Source organism: Mesoplodon densirostris, chromosome 2, assembly GCF_025265405.1.
Source record: "Mesoplodon densirostris isolate mMesDen1 chromosome 2, mMesDen1 primary haplotype, whole genome shotgun sequence".
NCBI classification, from domain to species: Eukaryota; Metazoa; Chordata; class Mammalia; order Artiodactyla; family Ziphiidae; genus Mesoplodon; species Mesoplodon densirostris.
Window position 1 is genome coordinate 36,524,311 of NC_082662.1, and position 21,999 is coordinate 36,546,309.

At 44.0% G+C, this 21,999-nt stretch overlaps 1 protein-coding gene across 1 annotated transcript in view; it reads left to right on the top strand.

Moving 5' to 3' along the window:
* The window catches only part of CFAP57 (cilia and flagella associated protein 57), a 75,475-nt gene that overhangs the window by 5,749 nt on the left and 47,727 nt on the right, over nt 1–21,999 (top strand). Inside the window, exons 2-8 of the mRNA XM_060082894.1 lie at nt 533–849; nt 2,248–2,534; nt 4,528–4,735; nt 7,699–7,851; nt 18,059–18,198; nt 18,986–19,151; nt 19,850–19,963. Coding sequence (XP_059938877.1) covers nt 533–849; nt 2,248–2,534; nt 4,528–4,735; nt 7,699–7,851; nt 18,059–18,198; nt 18,986–19,151; nt 19,850–19,963 — 1,385 coding nt within the window. The remainder of the gene's footprint in view (nt 1–532; nt 850–2,247; nt 2,535–4,527; nt 4,736–7,698; nt 7,852–18,058; nt 18,199–18,985; nt 19,152–19,849; nt 19,964–21,999) is intronic.

Sequence of the window (21,999 nt, forward strand, 5' to 3'; positions counted from 1 at the left end):
GAATGTCACATAGATCACTTAACTGCAAGGGAGGCTGAGGAATCTAGTGGTTAGCATCCCAGCCTGGAAAGTGGAGGAAGAGTATTGAGTGCTGACTGCTCAGGGCATAAAGGCCTCTGATCTGACCCTACTGCACGCTCCAGACCCATCTTTGGTCACCCCTGGCTCACAGGGGATGCTCAGCCATCTCCCACCATGTACAGTTCCCCCTCCATCTATACCCTTTCTCACATCCACACCTTTGCCCTTCCTGACGTGCCCAACCCCGCCCCGCCCCCCCCCACCACACTTCATCTTCCTTCAGGAATCCTTCCCTGACTTCTCCTCCCATCACGACCTCAGTGAGGTGCCCATCCTAGTTATTTTCATAGTAGCACAGACACAGTTGCCCCGAGGGACACAGGGATTGACAATTACCCGTTTCTGCACTTTTCTCCTGTTGCCTCGGCAGTGCCCACCACGGTGCCTGGTTCATGCTGAATCTTGGTGAATGCATAATCTCCCCTCACCAGCTCCTCTCCTTTGTTTGCAGGCTCAGACAAGAGTCAGGGCATGTTGGCCTTGTCCATCAGTCCCAATCGGCGATACCTCGCTATCTCCGAGACTGTGCAAGAAAAACCCGTCATCACCATTTATGAACTGTCAGCCGTTCCTTGCCGAAAGTGCAAAGTCCTTAATAATTTTGACTTCCCAGTTCAGAAGTTCATTTGCATGGCTTTTTCTCCAGACTCTGAATACCTCTTGACCCAGACCTCACCTCCAGAGTCAAACCTTGTCTATTGGCTGTGGAAAAAACAAAAAGTAATGGCCATCGTTAGAACTGATACTCAGAAAAATGCTGTCTACCAGGTACCACCCAGCATGACAAGTATGGTGCAAATTATTAAAACATAGTACAAGCTGTCCCTCATTGAATGCTTTCTGTGTGTCAGGAATAGTACTAATTTCTTAAAATGCATTTTAAAATTTGCCTCACAACACCATATAAGGTACGCATAATTATTGTCTCTGTTTTAAAGATGAAGGAACTGAGGCTCCAAGAACTTAGCAGGGCCAGGACTCCCTCACTCCAGGGGCTGTGTTCTTCACTTTGGCCCAGAACTGCTTTCTGGTCCCAGGTCAAGCCCAGAGGCAGGTTGATCAAATTTGCTGTCTCTCCCTGATCCTGGCCTCTTCCGGGCAGCATTGCAGGACAGTGGGAAGACTTCAGGAAGGTGGTGTGAAGTGGTAGGTCTTTAGGAAGCTGTCCATGAAATCGCACTTATGTGGGGAGCAGAAGTTTCTATTGTGGTTTGAGGGCAAAATGAAGAGGATGTGTTGGGAGGCTGGTTGGGGCCTAAGGAGGCTTTTCTTGGAGCAGTCAACCTGGTCTAGGACCTAGTGCTCAGTTTTCCAAGTGCAAGCACTCAGTTCTGTTCACGTTCAGAGATATTGGCTAGTCAGCATCTCGGGCACAGACTCTGTTATTCTCACAAGAGTCTGGCTTGTGAACCAGCATGTCACAACCAGAACACACAGCATTTATCCAGTGTATTTCCTCCCTGGTAACAGAGTCCTTGGGAGATGAAATTAGTAGTCAGAAGTTTGCTTGCTGATCATGGAATCAGAGCAAAGGCAGGTAGAGCCTGAAGATTATTTCACCCAGGTCACAGTAAGGCATGATATGGCATCCTATTCAGAGCAGGGAGCACCTCCTCTGAAACTGATCCAGGAAACATTCATTGGATGCCTGCTCTGAACCCGGCACTGAGGATACAGAGATGAAAAAGCCACAGCCCCACCAGGTGCTCACCATCCAGTGGAGGTGACAGGTTGACTGCCCATGACTGCGCATTGGGATGAGGGTAGAGATAAAGGAAGTTTAGTCCCTGACATGTGGTTCCTTCGCCCTGAACAAGGCACATAAACCTGCCAAACCCTCATTTTCTGCTTCCAGGTGAGGCTTCATTCCATTTTGCTGGCACAGAGTTTGGTGATTGTCAAGACCTGCTCATCTTGCTTTTTGGCCTTTGTCAGATGACTTTTGAAGGTTTCCTAGGTTAAAGACTCATGGGCTGTACAAATATAATGGATATAGATCTGTCCTCTTGTCAAATATGGTCTTAAAATTATATGATTTAGTGATGTTTAAAAGATCCTATGAGCTACCTGGGCTAACTCGTAATTAGTAAAATGGGAAATAATGCCATCAAGCATTATTTTATAAGTTTTATATATCTTTTTCTTTAATTCCTTCCCATTTTACAGGTGAGCTTCAATCCCCAGGATAACGCTCAGATTTGTGTCACTGGAAATGGGATGTTTAAGCTTCTCCGTTTTGCTCAGGGAACCCTGAAGCAAACTAATTTTCAGAGGGGAGAACCCCAAAACTATCTCGCCCACACCTGGGTGTCTGATGACAAGATTGTTGTTGGCACTGATACAGGCCGGCTCTTCCTCTTTGAGTCTGGAGATCAACGCTGGGAGACAAGTATCATGGTCAGGGAGCCCACCAGCGAGATGAAGAACCTGGGGGTGATCCAGGAATCCGAGAGGTAACGGCGCCCTCTGGGCAGGAGCTCTTGGAGAAATATACTCATCATGGTAATAGCATTACACCGAAAACAGCATTCTTTAAAAATCACTCCTATCCCCTCTACCTTAAAAATCAATGCTTTTCATTTTCCCTCTGCCTTTCAAGTGTTCTTCCATATTCAAGCACAAATTAGAAAGTTATGACCGTAACCTAGATACAATCCTTTTTACTTTTATAACTAACCTCATTTTAAAAACGTTTTAGTATGACTAGTCTTCAAAACAACAGATTTTCAAAAATATGTTTTCTATTGGCTGCCTAATTTACTGAATCAATTCAATAAATGTCCACCAAGCCCTTGCAGTGTGCAAGGCATCTTGCTAGGTGCTGGGGACACAGGTCCATAGGACCTTACAATTCAGTGGGAGGCACCAGACCAACAAGGAAGTGCAAGGAAATGTTGTCGGTCAATCTGACAAAGTATATGGGCTAAAGTAGGGGGTCAGGATAGAGCTGTCTATTTTACCTCTACTGCAACCAATAACAGTCGTATCTCACCCATATTGGAAAGTACCATTGTGTGTTCTAGATACTGCCTTAAGCACTTTTTATATATCCTCATTTGAGTCTTACCCTAAAAAGTATATATTATTATCATGCCCATTTTATAGATGAGGAAACTGAGGCTCAAAGAGGTTAAGTGCCTCACCCAGTATCACAGCACTGTTAAATGACAGGTCAGGATTCAAACCCAGACCTGTCTGACCCCAGAGCCTGAGCCCTCAACCACAATGGCACACTGTAGATGCCTCTTCCTCAGTGACTTTGGTTTCACCCATTTTCACCACCCTCCATGCCAATGACGTCTCCTTTTTTATTGTGATTATGTTGAGAACTTCCTAATAAGACCATATGCCCTCCAGTTTTCTGGATTCACCATTCTTCAGTGGGTCCAGGGCTCCAAGAATAAAGCTCAGACTCCTGAGCCTGGCCCACATGTCCCTGCTGCTCGGACCCTTCTTTACATCTGCAGCATCAGCTCTTGCCTCTGTCTACCGCACATGCCTCGTGTACTCTCCTGCTTCTGGGCTTGGTCTGCCCCCACCCCGACCCCACTCCCCTGGACATAGACACATGCCTGACACAGTCCTCTTTATCCTTCACATCTCAGCTAGGAGCTCTCAGCCTCTGCTCATCTCAGATAGGTGGTCCTCCTCTGTAACTGTCCTCAGAAAACCCTTGTTAGCTGCTGACTGGATGCTCCTATCCTACTTAGCCGCCCTTAACAGTCCTTGTCACATGCCCCCTAGACCATCAGCTTCTCAGGGCAGGAACTGTGTCAACTTATTTACCATTGTTTCACAGAGCTGTTAACACAGCGTAACTCCAGTAAATGTTATATGAATGAATGAATGAATGAATGAATGAATGAAAACCTGTGAATGAATGAAAGAGAAACAATGGAAGGAAGGGAGGAAGGAGAAGGGAGGCAGGGAGGAAATGAAAACCTGGATTCAAATCTCAGCTCTTGGGACTTCCCTGGTGGTCTAGTGGTTAGGACTCGACGCTTCCACTGCAGGGAGCACAGGTTCAATCCCTGGTCGGGGAACTAAGATCCCACATGCCTTGCAACATGGCCAAAACAAAAAACAAAACAAAACAAAACAAACAACAAAGAAAAACAAGTCTCAGCTCTTCCCCTTACTAATTTTGTGATCTTGGAAACAACCCCTCTGAGCCACTTTTTTCCTTCCAAACAACAAAATGAATATGATAATAACAACGAAAACAGTGACCACACAGGTTTGTGAGACTTCCACATAAATGCATAACTTTCCATCTTCCATGGAGCTCGGGTAGCATTCCCAGCCAAAGGGGAGCATTTGGGCCGTGGGAAAGGGGCTCACACTAGTTTCGCCCACACCCAAGGACAGCCCTTCTTTCTCATCCCTAGCAGGATTCATCTCCTTGGAATCATCTCTGTTATCTTTACATGCTGTCTTCTTTTCCAGCCTGATCGAATTTCCAACAATCACCTCCCCAGTCCCTTCCTGCAAGCAGGTCATGATGGCCAGCAGCCACCGCCAGCTGTCCCTGCCCCAGGTGTCTGCCATTGCAGCCTATTCCAAGGGATTTGCCTGCTCTGCTGGGCCAGGGAGAGTTCTACTGTTTGAGAAGATGGGAGAAAAGGAGTTTTACCGTGAGAGCAGGGAAATCCGGGTAAGGAGGGGAGGGAGAAGCAATACTGGGGTCCAACTGGCATTTGTTCTCTGGCAGCAGAGCACTGACAGGGCGTCTGGTGTGGGGAGAGGGGCTGAGGGCTAAGCCATTTGTCCTGAGGGGAGTTTTAGGATGGGTTGCACAGAATTGGGGTATAGAATTAGGGAGATCCGGATCTGACTCCTGGGAGAGAGCTTTGGCAAATTCTGTTTTCTCTTTGAAGTTCAGTGTTCCCATAATGTATATTGATAGTTAATGTCAAGAAAACTACCTGGTACACAGCAAGCATTCAGTAAATATTTGGGGAATAAGTGATACAAACGGTTGTGGAGAGAGAGCTTATCTGGTTGGGGAAGAACCAGGAAGGCTTCAAGGTGTTTGAGGATAATCTTTGAGGAAGGGTCGTAGAGGATGGATAACATTTGACAGGAAGAAACAGATCAGGAATTCCAGGTCAAAGGAACAAAATTAAGCAAAGGCATCACTGACAGGGAGCAGGTGGTGTGTTTGTGAGACATCTGTTGCCCAGTGGAGGGACCTGAAGTCACTTGAAGGGAAAAAGAGGAGCTAAGGCTGGTGAAAGATGGCAAAGCCAGCCTGAGGAGTGTGTATGTAAATCGGCAGGCATCCTGTTTTCAGTGAAGAAGCATTATGCTTCAGAAAAGTAACCTGCCTGTGATGCATGGTGCGGGCGATTTGGGGGCATTGGATATGAAGTGGTTAAATACACAATGAATGAGTTAGACTTGACTCTGAGGTTTACTGGCTGAGTGACTTCACATGAGTTGCTGAATCTAGCAAACCTGTGTCTCTTCGGTAAGGAAATAGCCTATCCCTTGTGGTTATCAAAAGAATTAAACCACATCTCTGTAACCACTGATGCAGTGCCTGTGCTTAATAAATGATACTAGTTATTATTGCCACCGTTAGGAATCAGTTCTGAGGCTTTTTTATTACTGAAGCGAAAAGGCAGTGGGGTCTAGGATCACAGCAGTGGGAAGCAGAAAGAGCCTTTGTGAAGGTTAAGTCTGTAGGACGTTCCCTGAGCAGATGTGGGAGGCCAGAGATAAGGAGCTCTCAGGGAAGATGCCCAGGCTCTGTGCTGGATGCTGGGAAAGGATGCCACGGCCCGAAAACTGGAGGTGAGAGCAAGGTGGGTGGGGACTCGGGGGGACCACTGTGAGTTTACTTTGCCTGTAAAGCAGGTCATTCTTTTGTGTGTTTATTCATTTAACAAATATTTATTGAGTGTTTACTATGTGCCAGGCTCTATGCTCGGGGCTGGGATACAGATGAGAAGTAACCACACTAAGACTTGCCCTTAGAGCTCAGTCAACAAGTAAACAAACAAATATGAACAGATTGTTGGATGAGATCAATTCTGTGAAGAAAATAAAGCCAGGAAAGGACAGGGTGCGAGAGGGGCTTCTGTTCTAGAGAGAGTGACCTGGGGAGGCCTTGCTGAGGGATGTTGACATTTGACCAGAGACAAGGATAAAGTGAAGCAGTTGGATATGTGGTTTAGACCTTGGGAGTGAGATAGATATATCCACCACACACACCCATAGTGCTTGGCTTGTATCTGGCACATAGTCAATGCTTTATTTTCACTATTTTAAGTATTTATTATTGTAATTACTTTACTACTATTGTTTTCACTGAACCCTTATATTAGGTAAAATCACTGAGAGAGAAAATATAAAGCCGAAAAGAGAACTGAGGACAAAACTTAGCATTTCCTAATTTCAAGACTGAGACAGGATGAGAATCCAGCAGGGCACTGAGAAGGTGTGGTCCTTCACTCATTCAGTCAACAAACGTCCGTCGTGCAGCTATCATGGGCCAGGCTCTGTGGTGTGGCCTGTGGCGGGTGAATCAGACATGGGCGCTTCCCTCGTGGACCTCACTGTCTGGGGGAGGACCGTGAGGCCACACCGCGCAGTCACTGAGCGCCTGCTATGTGTCACGCACTGCTCCACGCACCAGGAGACAGGCGTGGGGACAGATGCGGTCCTCGGTCTGCGGGCTCCCATTCTACTTTACACAGTGTGATGCGTGTGACAGCAGAGGGAACCCTGGGTGCTGTGGGCACATGGAGGGAACATCAGGGCCCACTCAGCCCAGGGTGGTCAGGGAGGGCTTCCCAGAGCCCTTGCTGTTCTGGCGAGGCAGGGAGTGTAGACTTCATGAGGACGGGTTAGGGGGTACATAGGAAGACAGGACTCCAGGCAGGGGCAGGGCAGCACAGGAGGCCAGGGCCTTCTAGGGAGGAAGGTGCCAAGGTCACTGCTGCAGGATCTAGAAAAGCCTAGAAGATGAGGGCTGAGCAGGGGCATCAGGCTTTGATGATATTTATGAGAACAGTTTCAGTAACTTAGTGGGTGGTAGGGAAGTGGAGATGGTATGTGTAGACCAGCCTTTCAATAAGTTTGGTTGTTAGTGGAAGGAGAGAAATAGCAGGGAAAAGGAAATCTAGTTTCATAATGTCCACGAGGAACTCCCGGCCCCCTGAGACCGCTGCAGAAGCTGTGTGACCCCCTTCTCTTCTTTCTGCCCTGTCACCCACTCCACGTGGTAGAAGGGCTGCCACCTTCCCCTCTACTGCCCTGGAGCACACACTGTGTACCTGGTGCAGGTGGGCGCCCACACTGGGCTCCCAACAGCTGGGCGGGAGTCGGGGTTAGACTAACGCTGGTTGTGCGGGGGAGATCTCAAACTGAGATGTACAGATGGATCAGTTTCACCTGTGCTGCTGCCTTATTATTCAGCCACTAATCACTTAAAGGTGAGTAGGAAATCCACAGAAACGGAGGCCCCTCAAGCCCTCCCTTCTCCACATCTGAGGAGGATCCAGGAAGCATGGTCAGGAGTCTATGAGCTACAGTATCTGAGACAATCTGAAAGCCCGAGGACACCCTGACAATGTGAGGGCATTGCTGACCGCTGTTCTGTGTCTTGGGCAGATTCCTGTGGACCCACAGAGCAATGACCCGAGTCAGTCAGACAAACAGGACGTGCTCTGCATGTGCTTCAGCCCCTCCGAGGAAACGCTGATCGCCAGCACCAGCAAGAACCAGCTCTACAGCTTCACCATGTCCCTGACGGAGATCAGCAAGGTGAGTCTCCCAGCAGCGCTTCCTTCCAACCCGGGGACTGGTCACCATGTGGGAAATTTTTAATCCAACTCCTGAGTGCAGGCTCACTCACCACTTCATAACAGAGCAAAAGAAACTCAGATTTCAAGTTGTCCATGTAAGGAGCGCTCCGATACCCTGGGCGGCGGGGGGAGGGGTGCCCGGGAATGTGATTGCTGCAGCCTCTTTGGAGAACACCCTGGAGACGTCTCTCAGATTTAAATTGTACCTGTCTTTAACCCAGCAAGCAAGTGTACTTCAGGTATTTAATGTACGGCTAGACCTGCTTCTGTGCACAGAGATGTATATATGTAAAGGTTTATCATTGCTTTTTGTTTTTAAATAACAAAGGAAGCCGGTATGAATACACTGCAGACATTGCAACAAAACGGTATTAAAGATAAAAAGAATCGCTTTGTACCTATAAAAGGTTCACTTCATCAAGCAGACATTAGTTTTAAATTTGTATGCACCTAATAGCATGGACTCAAAATATATCCAGCAAACTTTGGCAGAACAACAAGGAAAATAAACCACCTACAATCATAAGAGATTTTAATATATCTTTCTCAGTAGTGGTGGTTTTCTAAATAACAGCTGTATTGAGTTATAATTCATTATACAGTTCACTTATTTAAAGTGTACAATACAATGGTTTTTAGTATATTCACAGAGTTGTGCAGCCATTACCTCCATCAATTTTGGAACACTTTCATCCTTAAAAAAAAAATGCCCTTTACCTATTGTGCTCCCACCATCCCATCTGCCTCCCTCCCAGCTGTAGCCAAGCACTACTGTCTTGTGTGTGTATAGATTTGCCTTTTCTGAACATTGTATACCAATATGTGGACTCTTGGGACTGGCTTCTTTCACTTAGCACAATGTTTTTAAGTTTCATCCATGTGGTAGCATGTATCAGTACTCCACTCCTTTTTTATTTTTGGCTGCGTCGGGTCATTGAGGCATGCAGGATCTTTCATTGCGGTGCTTGGCATGCAGGATCTTTTGTTGCGGTGCTCGGGCTTTTCTCTAGTTGTGGCATGTGGGTTTTCCCTCTCTAATTCTGTCGTGCAGGCTCCAGGGCACGTGGGCGCTGAAGTTTGCGGCATGTGGGCTCTCTCCTTGAGGTGCGTGAGCTCAGTAGTTGGGCTTAGTTGCCTCACAGCACGTGGGATCTTAGGTCCCCAATCAGGGGTTGAACCTGTGTCCCCTGCATTGGAAGGCAGATTCTTTACCACTGGACCACCAGGAAGTCCCTTGCACTCCATTCCTTTTCATGGCCAAATAATATTCCATTGCATGGCTGTACCACTTTTGTTGGTCTAATCATCAGTTGATGAGCATTTGGGCTGTTTCTACCTTTTAGATATTATAAATACTGCTGCTATAAACATCTATGTACAAGTTTTTCTGTAGACATATGTTTTTATCCTTCTGGGTGTGTACCTAGGAGTGGAATTCCTGGGTCACGTAGTAACTCAATATTTAAGGAACTGCCAGATAGTTTTCCAAGGTGCTGCACCATTTATATTACTATCAGCTGTGTACGAGTGTTCTCATTTCTCTCTATTTTTGCCAACATTTGTTCTTATCTGATTTTTAAATTACACTCACTCCCTCCTGCAAGAGCACCGGAATCACAACTAACTGCTGAACAATCATCAACAGGAAGACACTGGAACTCACCAAAAAAGATACCCCACATCCAAAGACAAAGGAGAAGCCACAGTGAGATGGTAGGAGGGGTGCAATCACAATAAAATCAAATCCCATAACTGCAGGGTGGGTGACTCAAAAACTGGAGAACACTTATACCACAGAAGTCCACCTATTGGAGTGAAGGTTCTGAGCCACACGTCAGGCTTCCCAACCTGAGGGTCCGACAATGGGGGGAGGAATTCCTAGAGAATCAGACTTCGAAGGCTAGCAGGATTTGATTGCAGGACTTCAACAGGACTGGGGGAAACAGAGGCTCCACTCTTGGAGGGCACACACAAAGTAGTGTGTGCATCGGAACCCACGGGAAGGAGCAGTGACCCCACAGGAGACTGAATCAGACCTACCTGCTAGTGTTGGAGGGTCTCCTGCAGAGGCGGGGGGTGGCTCTGTCTCACCGTGAGGACAAGGACACTGGCAGCAGAAGTTCTGGGAAGTACTCCTTGGTGTGAGCCCTCCCAGAGTCCGCCATTAGCCCCACCAAAGAGCCTGGGTAGGCTCCAGTGTTGGGTCGCCTCAGCCTAAACAACCAACAGGGAGGGAACCCAGCCCCACCCATTAGCAGACAAGTGGATTAAAGTTTTACTGAGCTCTGCCCACCAGAGCAACAGCCAGCTCTACCCACCACCAGTCCCTTCCAAGAGGAAACTTGCACAATCCTCTTAGATAGCCTCATCCACCAGAAGACAAACAGCAGAAGTAAGAAGAGCTACAATCCTGCAGCCTGTGGAACAAAAACCACATTCACAGAAAGATAGACAAGATGAAAAGGCAGAGAGCTATGTACCAGATGAAGGAACAAGATAAAACCCCAGAAAAACAACTAAATGAAGTGGAGGTAGGCAACCTTCCAGAAAAAGAATTCAGAATAATGATAGTGAAGATGATCCAGGACCTCAGAAAAAGAATGGAGGCAAAGATCGAGAAGATGCAAGAAATGTTTAACAAAGACCTAGAAGAATTAAAGAACAAACAAACAGAGATGAACAATACAATAACTGAAATGAAAACTACACTAGAAGGAATCAATAGCAGAATAACTGAGGCAGAAGAACAGATAAGTGACCAGGAAGACAGAAAGGTGGAATTCACTTCTGTGGAACAGACTAAAGAAAAAAGAATGAAAAGAAATGAAGACAGCCTAAGAGACCTCTGGGACATTAAAGGCAGCAATGTTCACATTATAGAGGTCCCAGAAGGAGAAGAGAGAGAGAAAGGACCCGAGAAAATACTTGACGAGATTATAGTTTAAAACTTCCCTAACATGGGAAAGGAAATAGCCACCCAAGTCCAGGAAGTGCAGAGAGCCCCATACAGGATAAACCCAAGGAGAAACACGCCGAGACACATAGTAATCAAACTGGCAAAAATTAAAGAGAGAAAAATTATTGAAAGCAGCAAGGGAAAAATGACAAATAACATACAAGGGAACTCCCATAAGGTTAACAGCTGATTTCTCAGCAGAAACTCTACAAGCCAGAAGGGAGTGGCATGACATATTTAAAGTGATGAAAAGGAAGAACCTACAACCAAGACTACTCTACCAGGCAAGGATCTCATTCAGATTTGAGGGAGAAATCAAAAGCTTTACAGACAAGCAAAAGCTAAGAGGATTCAGCACCACCAAACCAGCTCTACAACAAATGCTAAAGGAACTTCTCCAAGTGGGAAACACAAGAGAAGAAAAGGACCTACAAAAACAAACCCAAAACAATTAACAAAATGGTCATAGGAACATACATATCGATAATTACCTTAAACGTATATGGATTAAATGCTCCAACCAGAAGACACAGCCTCACTGAATGGATACAAAAACAAGACCCATATATATGCTGTCTACAAGAGATGCACTTCAGACCTAGGGACATATACAGACTGAAAGTGAGGGGACGGAAAAAGATATTCCATGCAAATGGAAATCAAAAGAAAGCTGGAGTAGCAATACTCATAAGACAAAATGGACTTTCAAATAAAGAATGTTACAAGAGACAAGGAAGGACACTAGATAATGATCAAGGGATCAATCCAAGAAGAAGATATAATAATTATAAATATATATGCACCCAACGTAGGAGCACCTCAATACATAAGGCAAATGCTAACAACTATAAAAGAAGAAATCGACAGTAACACAATAATAGTGGGGGACTTTTAACACCTCACTTACCCCAATGGACAGATCATCCAAACAGAAAATTAATAAGGAAACACAAGCTTTAAATGACACAACAGACCAGAGAGATTTAATTGATATTTATAGGACATTCCTTCCAAAAACAGCAGATTACACTTTCTTCTCAAGTGCAAATGGAACATTCTCCAGGGTAGATCATATCTTGGGTCATGAATCAAGCCTCAGTAAATTTAAGAAAATTGAAATCATATCAAGCATCTTTTCTGACCACAACGCTATGAGATTAGAAATCAATTACAGGGGAAAAAACACAAACACATGGAGGTTAAACAGTATGTTAGTAAATAACCAAGAGATCACTGAAGAAATCAGAGGAAGTCAAAAAACACCTAGAGACAAATGACAATGAAAACACGACAATCCAAAACGCATGGGATGCAGCAAAAGCAGTTCTAAGAGGGAGGTTTATAGCAATACAGTCCTACCTCAGGATACAACAAACATCTCAAATAAATAATCTAACATTACAGCTAAAGGAACTAGAGAAAAAAGAACAAACAAAACCCAAAGTTAGTAGAAGGAAAGAAATCATAAAAATCAGAACACAAATAAATGAAAGAGAAACAAAGAAAACAATAGCAAAGATCAATAAAACTAAAAGTTGGTTTTCTGAGAAGATAAACAAAATTGATAAACCATTAGCCAGACTCATCAAAAAAAGAGGGAGAGGACTCAAATCAATAAAATTAGAAATGAAAAAGGAGAAGTTACAACAGACACTGCACAAATACAAAGCATCCTAAGAGATTACTACAAGCAACTCTATGCCAATAAAATGGACAACCTGGAAGAAATGGACAAATTCTTAGAAAGGTATAACCTTCCAAGACTGAACCAGGAAGAAATAGAAAATATGAACAGGCCAATCACAAGTAATGAAATTGAAACTGTGATTAAAAATCTTCCAACAGGGCTGCCCTGGTGGCGCAGTGGTTGAGAGTCTGCCTGCCGATGCAGGGGACACGGGTTCGTGTCCCGGTCTGGGAAGATCCCACATGCCACGGAGCGGCTGGGCCCGTGAGCCATGACCGCTGAGCCTGCACGACTGGAGCCTGTGCTCTGCAACAGGAGAGGCCACAACAGTGAGAGGCCCACATACCGCAAAAAAAAAAAAAAAAAAAAAAAATCTTCCAACAAACAAAAGTTCAGGACCAGATGGCTTCACAGGTGAATTCTATCAAACATTTAGAGAAGAGCTAACATGCATCCTTCTCAAACTCTTCCAAAAGATTTCAGAGGAAGGAATACTCCCAAACTCAATCTATGAGGCCACAATCACCCTGATACCAAACCCAGACAAAGATACTACAAAAAAAGAAAATTACAGACCAATATCACTGATAAATATAGATGCAAAAATCCTCAACAAAATACTAGCAAACGGAATCCAACAACACATTAAAAGGATCACACACCATGATCAAGTGGGATTTATCCCAGGGATGCAAGGATTCTTCAATATATGCAAATCAATCAATGTGATACACCATATTAACAAACTGAAGAATAAAAACTGTATGATCATCTCAATAGATGCAGAAAAAGCTTTTGACAAAATTCAACACCCAGTTATAATAAAAACTCTCCAGAAAGTGGGCATAGAGGGAACCTACCTCAACACAATAAAGGCCATATTTAACAAACCCACAGCAAACATCATTCTCAATGGTGAAAAACTGAAAGCACTTCCTCTAAGATCAGGAGCAAGACAAGTATGTCCACTCTCACCACTATTATTCAACATAGTTTTAGTAGTACTAGCCATGGCAATCAGAGAAGAAAAAGAAATAAAATGAATACAAATTGGAAAAGAAGTAAAACTGTCACTGTTTGCAGATGACAAGATACTATACATAGATAATCCTAAAGATGCCACCAGAAAACTACTAGAGCTAATCAATGAATTTGGTAAAGTTGCAGGATACAAAATGAATGCACAGAAGTCTCTTGCATTCCTATACACTAATGATGAAAAATCTGAAAGAGAAATTAAGGAAACACTCCCATTTACCACTGCAGCAAAAAGAATAAAATACCTAGGAATAAACCTACCTAGGGAGACAAAAGACCTGTATGCAGAAAACTATAAGACACTGATGAAAGAAATTAAAGATGATACCAACAGGTGGAGAGATATACCGTGTTCTTGGATTGGAAGAATCAATATTGTGAAAATGACTATACTACCCAAAGCAATCTACAGATTCAATGCAATCCCTAACCAATGACCCATGGCATTTTTTACAGAACTAGAACAAAAAATCTTAAAATACGTATGGAGACAAAAATGACCCCGAATAGCCAAAGCAGTCTTGACGGAAAAAAAGCAGAGCTGGAGGAATCAGGCTCCCTGACTTCAGACTATATTACAAAGCTACAGTAATCAAGACAATATGGTACTGGCACAAAAACAGAAATATAGATCAATGGAACAGGATAAAAAGCCCAGAGATAAACCCACACACCTATGGTCAACTAATCTATGACAAAGGAGGAGAGGATATACAATGGAGAAAAGACAGTGTCTTCAATAAATGGTGCTGGGAAAACTGGACAGCTACATGTAAAAAAATGAAATTAGAATACTCCCTAACACCATACACAAAAATAAACTCAAAATGGATTAGAGACCTAAATGTAAGACCGGACATATAAAACTTTTCAAAGGAGCTTCCCTGGTGGCGCAGTGGTTGAGAGTCTGCCTGCCGATACAGGGGACACAGGTTTGTGCCCCGGTCTGGGAAGATCCCACATGCCGCGGAGTGGCTGGGCCCGTGAGCCGTGGCCGCTGAGCCTGCGCGTCCGGAGCCTGTGCTCCACAACGGGAGAGGCCACAACAGTGAGAGGCCCACGTACTGCAAAAAAAAAGAAAAAAAAAAAAAAAAAACCTTTTCGAGGAAAACATAGGAAGAACACTCTTTGACATAAATCACAGCAAGATCTTTTTTGATCCACCTCCTTGAGTAATGGAAGTAAAAACAAAAATAAACAAATGGGACCTAATGAAACTTAAAAGTTTTTGCACAGCAAAGGAAACTACAAACAAGACGAAAAGACAACCCTCAGAATGGGAGAAAATATTTGCCAATGAATCAATGGACAAAGGATTAATGTCCAAAATATATAAACAGCTCATGCAGCTCAATATTAAGAAAACAAACAACCCAATACAAAAATGGGCAGAAGACCTAAATAGACGTTTCTCCAAAGAAGACATACAGATGACAGAGAAGCTCATGAAAAGATGCTCAACATCACTAATTATTAGAGAAATGCAAATCAAAACTACAGTGAGGTATCACCTCACACCAGTTGGAATGGCCATCATCAGAAAATCTACCAACAACAAATGTTGGAGAGGATGTGGAGAACAGGGAGCCCTCTTGCATTGTTGGTGGGAATGTAAATTGATACAGCCACTATGGAGAACAGTATGGAGGTTCCTTAAAAAACTAAAAATAGAATTACCATATGACCCAGCAATCCCACTACTAGGCATATACCCAGAGAAAACCATAATTCAAAAAGACACATGCACCCCAATGTTCATTGCAGCACTATTTACAATAGCCAGGTCATGGAAGCAGCCTAAATGCCCATCGACAGACGAATGGATAAAGAAGATGTGGTACATATATACAATGCAATATTACTCAGTCATAAAAAGGAATGAAATTGGGTCATTTGTACAGACGTGGATGGATCTAGAGACTGTCATACAGAGTGAAGTAAATCAGAAAGAGAAAAACAAATATCGTATATTAACACATTATATGTGGAACCTAGAAAAATGGTACAGATGAACTGGTTTGCAGGGCAGAAATTGAGACACAGATGTAGAGAACAAACATATGGACACCAAGGAGGGAAAGTGGCAGGGGGTGGGGGGTGGGGGTGTGATGAATTGGGAGATTGGGATTGACATGTATACACTAATATGTATAAAATGGATAACTAATAAGAACCTGCTGTATAAAAAAATAAATAAAATTAAATTTAAAAAAATTACATTCATAATGGATGTTGCTCTGTAGTTTTCTTGTGATGCCTTTATCTGCTTCTGGTATCCAGGTAATGCTGGCCTCATAGAATGAGGTGCAGAGACATGGCGGAAAAGAGAGAATTGTTTTTGTTTTAACATAACAGGGATTTGAGTGTACTTAAAAGCTTGTCGGCTAATATATAAGTCATTATGTTGTATACCCCAAACTAAGATATTTTTATCATTTCACCTGGGGGGACTTCATTCACAAGGACTTAGAAAGGACTAATTTGATGGCTGGATCTCCAGTCTGTCTACTTTCTCTGTGTGGAGGGGTGAGCTCATTGCATAGAGCTTTTCTCCCTGCTGGTGGGCAGGGCCTCTCAGAAGGAAGGCTGCGTGGGGAGGAGAGAACTAGACCAGAGAGTGGGGCCTTCTGTGGAGGGGAGTGTTTCCACTCTCTCTCCCAGGCTGGAAAAGTTTCCTGCCTGTATCTGCATGTACACTCTGCCCTCCAGCCCCTGAATTATATTCTATTTGGCTGCCAGAGTGATCTTTTCAAATCCCAGACATGGTTATCACAAAATACACATCCTCCACCACCTCCACCGTCATCACAGCTGCAATCCTTCATTGGCTTCCTGGTGCTCTGAGAAGAACTGAATTCGGTGCATAGGGCTGGGCAATGTCTGGCCCAGGCTGCCCTCTGCAGCCCCATCCCATCATTCCACCTGATAGGACTGGCCTTTCTGATCACCATGAGTCTGCATGTTCCCTCTGCCAAAAGGCTTCAGTATGCGCCTACCTCTGCCTGGGGCACTCTTATACTGTCCCCTTCCCCACACTAGTTCTTGCTCATCCTTCAGGGGAAAAAAAAAAAAGCTAGTAGAAATGTACTAGTAGAGACAGCGAGATTGAAGATATTGGAGAAAGAAGGGGAAGCAGATGGAGAAGAATGGGAATAATCTGTGCCTACCCCCACCCCAGCCCAGCACCTCTTTCTGACACAGTAGAGAAGGGAAGCATCTGAATTTGAGGGGATTTCCAGCTCAGCCTTTGCCTTGGCTTGTGAACAAAGTATGTACACCTCATTAAACTCCCCAGTCATCACCCCTCATTCAGGTGTCCCACGTGTAATGTCTCTGATGACAGACACCTGGAATCTACACAAGCAGTGCAATAGGATAAATTTTAACTTAAAATCATTCACCCAACTCTCCTTGCTGCTGCTTGTGGAGTAACATAGTCTCTCTGCAGAGAAATTTGGGAGTTCTCATTAAGATCTTGAAAATCATTCACACCATTTTGCCCTGTATTCCACTTCTAGAAATACATCTGTTGTGTGGGTCCCAACCTACTGATGGTGATTCCATCAGCTAGGAATGCCGGAGGCACTCCCCGGGGGCTGTATTACTCCTAGCAAAGGCCCCACATACACTCCCCCAACCAGGGCCAATGCTGTGGCCTGACTGGCCCTTTGGTTCTTATTGTGATTGTAGGATGTACTTAATCAAAAACCATCAGGGAACTTTGAGGAACAAGATTTCTTACTCACAGGTCCTGGAGGGTACAGAGCAAGCGCAAGGGCACACAGTGAGGCCATGGGTGAAGAGAGAGGTGGACCTGGGGCTCTGCACTTATTAAGGTTTGAAGGTGGGGTGTCTAGGGTTTTGCGAGTTCACTATTTATTTAATGGTCATTTAGCCATGAGAGTGAGAATTAGGGCACAGGAAGAGAAAAGTGGGGTCACTCAAGAAGTCAGTTATTTAAGTTATCCAGGACTTCCTGCAAAAGGGGTCTTCAAGGGTGGGGATGGCTTAATTCCCTGGCAGATTATTTGGCTGGTAGCTGTGTCATACAACTGGCAATATGTTTATTCAAGATGGATGTCCTTTGAAATAGATGCCTTGAGACTCAAAAGCTTAACGTCAGGCACTTACCCTACAGTATCTAAGGAAGTAATCAGAGAGGAACACAGACTTACATGTAAGAATATTTAGTCTAGTGTTACCCCTAACTAACAAAAATCAGAGACCACTTAAATATTCCTGTAGTAGAAGGATAGATAAATTAAATTCTGGTATATTCATAGAATAAAATACTTTATTGCCATTAAAATGATGTTTTAAAATAATAATGGTATAGGAAAATATGCATAATGTTAAAGCAGTTTGCCCACAGCCTGATTTCTATGCATCTGGGCTAATTAACATCCATAAGTAGTAATGAGAGCTGGAGTGCATTACCAGCCTTTTGCTTCCTCTACCCGGTCTCATTCTGTATGATTTCTCCAGGGGGAGCCTGCCCACTTTGAGTATCTGATGTACCCGTTACACTCAGCATCCATCACCGGTCTAGCTACTTGCATCCGCAAACCTCTCATTGCCACCTGCTCTGTGGATCGGTCTGTTCGCATCTGGAATTACGAATCAAAGTAAGGAATGAAAGGCTTTGCTACTGTGATATGCACGATTTCAGTTGTTAAATTTTGCATGCGAATTATTTTAATTAGAGGTTTGAAATTTTAATTACTTAGAAGCTTTCAGTTGGAAAAGTTTTTTTTTAATCAAGTCAGTCAAACTACCTTATTCTCTTTACTTTTCACTCTTGCATGAGCTAGAAAATCACTTTATACTTTATTCAGTGCTTGCTACGTGCCAGACACCATGCTTGGCACGTGGGACATAAAGAAACATCCCAATACCTCCCGTCCTTACATACCCTCCTGTGTCCTTCTAGCTTTCCTATCCCCTCACCCCCACTAGACCTGCTTTTTGTCCCACAGAGCTCCCCAGACCATTGATTCGCCCTTTGAATCCAGATCACTGCCCCAACCACCTTCAGCTCCCAGTGATTTTATCCTCCTGGCATAGCTTCCTTGAGAATCTCCAGCCTAGATTGGCCCCATAACGTAACTTCTTTGCTCTTGTATATAGCTGCTGGGGCTGCTGGAAAAAAAATTGTGCAATACTTCTGATTTGGAAATCTAAATGGAGCTGTGCCTTCAACATCTCTAGACAACCCCATATTCAGTCCCCCTACTTGCCATACTCATTGCTGGACACTATCCTCAAGTAACCAAAATCTAGAAAAAGAGGCACCAATAATTGCAAGTACTAAAGTATCTCAAACACTAGGATAAAAATCTGTACCAGATACAATGGAGGACTTGAGGAACCCAGTGGGCTAGACTTATATTCAATAATTTATCTTTTTCACAGCACCCTGGAACTATTTAAGGAATACCAAGAAGAAGCTTATACAATCAGCCTTCACCCATCTGGACACTACATTGTAGTAGGGTTTGCTGACAAACTACGCCTTATGAATCTACTCATTGATGATATACGTTCTTTCAAAGAATACTCTGTCAGAGGGTGCAAAGAGGTAAGAACTCCTGGAGATAAAGGCCCAGTTTCTTGGAAAGCCAGAGTTGAAATATCAAGAACTAGCACAACTGGGGAGGTAGGACCAGACTGTCTTAGAGAATTCTGGTGGCTTAAAAAGAAATCCAATTCTCCCACCAAACTTATTGAGTATGTTGGTTCTATCCTCTTTCTTTTATGCCCACCAAAATATATCACTGAAAAAAACCATGTGAGATCTCACCTGTGATCAGTCCTCTCTGTGACTGTGGAGTAATTTTTTTTAAAGCATTAAAAAGAAAGTTATCACAGAATCGGAGTCACAGCTAGGAATGTGAGTTTGGCGATTGGGAGGGGCCAGGGAAAATGAGCAACAGGGAGAGACAATAGCCCATCAGATTTCCCCCTGAGATGACTTGTGGAATCAAGACAGTGATTTGAGGAATTGCTCCCCTGTTCTGAAACTTCTTCTGCAGACAAAATGAGTGTTCTATTCTCTGATCCAAGCACCTTCATGATTCGTGCACATGGTAGTGTCAGCATCTTGGCCAATATGAGCTACAGGAATAGTGAAAGTGAAGATGTCAGCCACTTCTCAGTCCTATTTGCACCTTTCCCTGATTCCCAATCCTACGCAGGGTTTCACCCTGAACTCAGCTGTAACCTCCAGATAGACTACTCTGTCTTTCATTCTTGCTCTCTTCCTGTATTTCCTGGTAGTGTTGCTTTAGCAATGGAGGTCACCTGTTTGCTGCAGTCAATGGGAATGTGATTCACATTTTTTCCACCACCAGCCTGGAGAACGTCTCGAATCTGAAAGGACACACAGGGAAGGTAAGTGAGTGCACAGTGTCCAAGGAAACAAGGACACAGAGCCAAGCATCATGCTAGCCAATGGGGTATAAGTGAACAAAAGAGAAGTGATTCCTTTCCCTTGAAGGTCCCTGTCTAGTTGGGGGAAATGACAATAAAACAAATGCACAGACAGATTTAAGTACTAACTGTAGTAAACTCAGTGAAAGAAAAATATGGGTTGTTATGAGAGGAAGTGATGAGGAGTGGGCATGATGAGGGAAACTGGGACGTTCACAAAGGCTTGGTCCTAAGGAGTGGGTCGGAATTAATCAGACAGAGCTGGTGGGGAAAATCATTGCAGATAGAGATCCAAAGACCCTGGGCTTCCCTGGTGGCACAGTGGTTAAGAATCCGCCTGCCAATGCAGGGGACATGGGTTCAAGCCCTGGTCCAGGAAGATCCCACATGCCGCAGAGCAACCAAGCCTGTGTGCCACAGCTACTGAGCCTGTGCTCTAGAGGCCGTGAGCCACAACTACTGAGCCCATGAGCCACAACTACTGAAGCCTGCACGCCACAACTACTGAAGCCTGCACACCACAACTACTGAGCCTGCGTGCCTAGAGCCCATGCTCCGCAACAAGAGAAGCCACCACAATGAGAGCCCACGCACCGCAACCAAGAGTAGCCTCCTCTCACTGCAACCAGAGAAAAGCCAATGTGCAGCAACAAAGACTCAAAGCAGCCAAAATAAATAAATAAATAAACAAAGACCCTGAGATGGGAGATTTCTAAGGGTATAGGAGGAACCATCTGTGAGGCTGAAGCATAGGTATCAGGAATGAAAATGAGATTGGTGAGGTTAGCAGCAACCCAAGTTCATGGAACCTTGTTCATGGAACCTTGTAGGCCTTTTAAGGATTTTATACTTTATCCCTCCTGTTCCATGAAATCATTGAAGACTTTTAGGACAAGAAATGATGTGACCATATCTGCATTTTAAAAGAGTACTTTGGCTGCAGAATAAAGATTGTATTGAAAAGGACGAGGATGGAAATGGTAAGGAGATTGTCATCTACATGATAAATGATTAGTATTTTAGACCAGTATGGAGGTGGTACCAATAGGAAGAAGTGGATGGATTCAAAAGATATTTAGGAAGTAAAACCAGTAGTTCCTGAAGATAAAGTAGATATGGAGCATGCAGAGGTGGTACCAATAGGAAGAAGTGGATGGATTCAAAAGATATTTAGGAAGTAAAACCAGTAGTTCCTGAAGATAAAGTAGATATGAAGCATGCAGAAAAGGGAGAGACTAAAGATTGAAAGGGTAAGAAGTCAGCAGATGAATTTGGAGAGAACAAGCAATGGGAAAAGAAAAGCATTCTAAGCAGCAGGGTGTGTTGTAGATGAAGGAATGGGAGTATAGAATAAGATGGTGGTTTGTGGTTTATAGGGCACATTTAAGGAGTGATAGAAGGAGGAGCTGGAGAAGTTTGCTGCACCATGGAGTGTGTATGCCATGCCAAGGAATTGAACATTAGTCTGTAGGTGATGAGAAACAATTGGAAGGATTTAAGAAAGGAAGTAATGGTATCAGAAAGATAATTTTCCAAACAGTATTGAGGATGGATTAGAGGGGAGGGAAGTTGGAGTGAAGGAGATCAGCTAGGAAATGAGGGTGAAAGAGGAGCTAGGAACTAAACCATGGCTTTAGTAGTAGGGACAGAGAGAAAAAAGATATTAAGCTCCATTTTGGACACGTTATGCTTGATGTGTCCTGGAGTGTGATATATGAGTGCAGAGGTCAGAAAGAAGTCAAGGCTAAAAATTCCAATTCAGGGGATTAGGTGGTAGTCAGTAGAAGTCAGAGGCATAGATTAGATCACCAGGGGCTCATGCGGAATCTGAGATCTTGGGCAGGAGATGAGTGACCAACATTTAAGGGACTGGTAAAGAAGAGAGAGACTGCAGATGAAGTACAAAGAGAACCTGGAATCGAGGAATTGTATCAAAGAAGCCAGGGAACTGGTTTCCAAAGGGATAAAGTAGTCAGTGGTATTAAATGTCAGAGAGT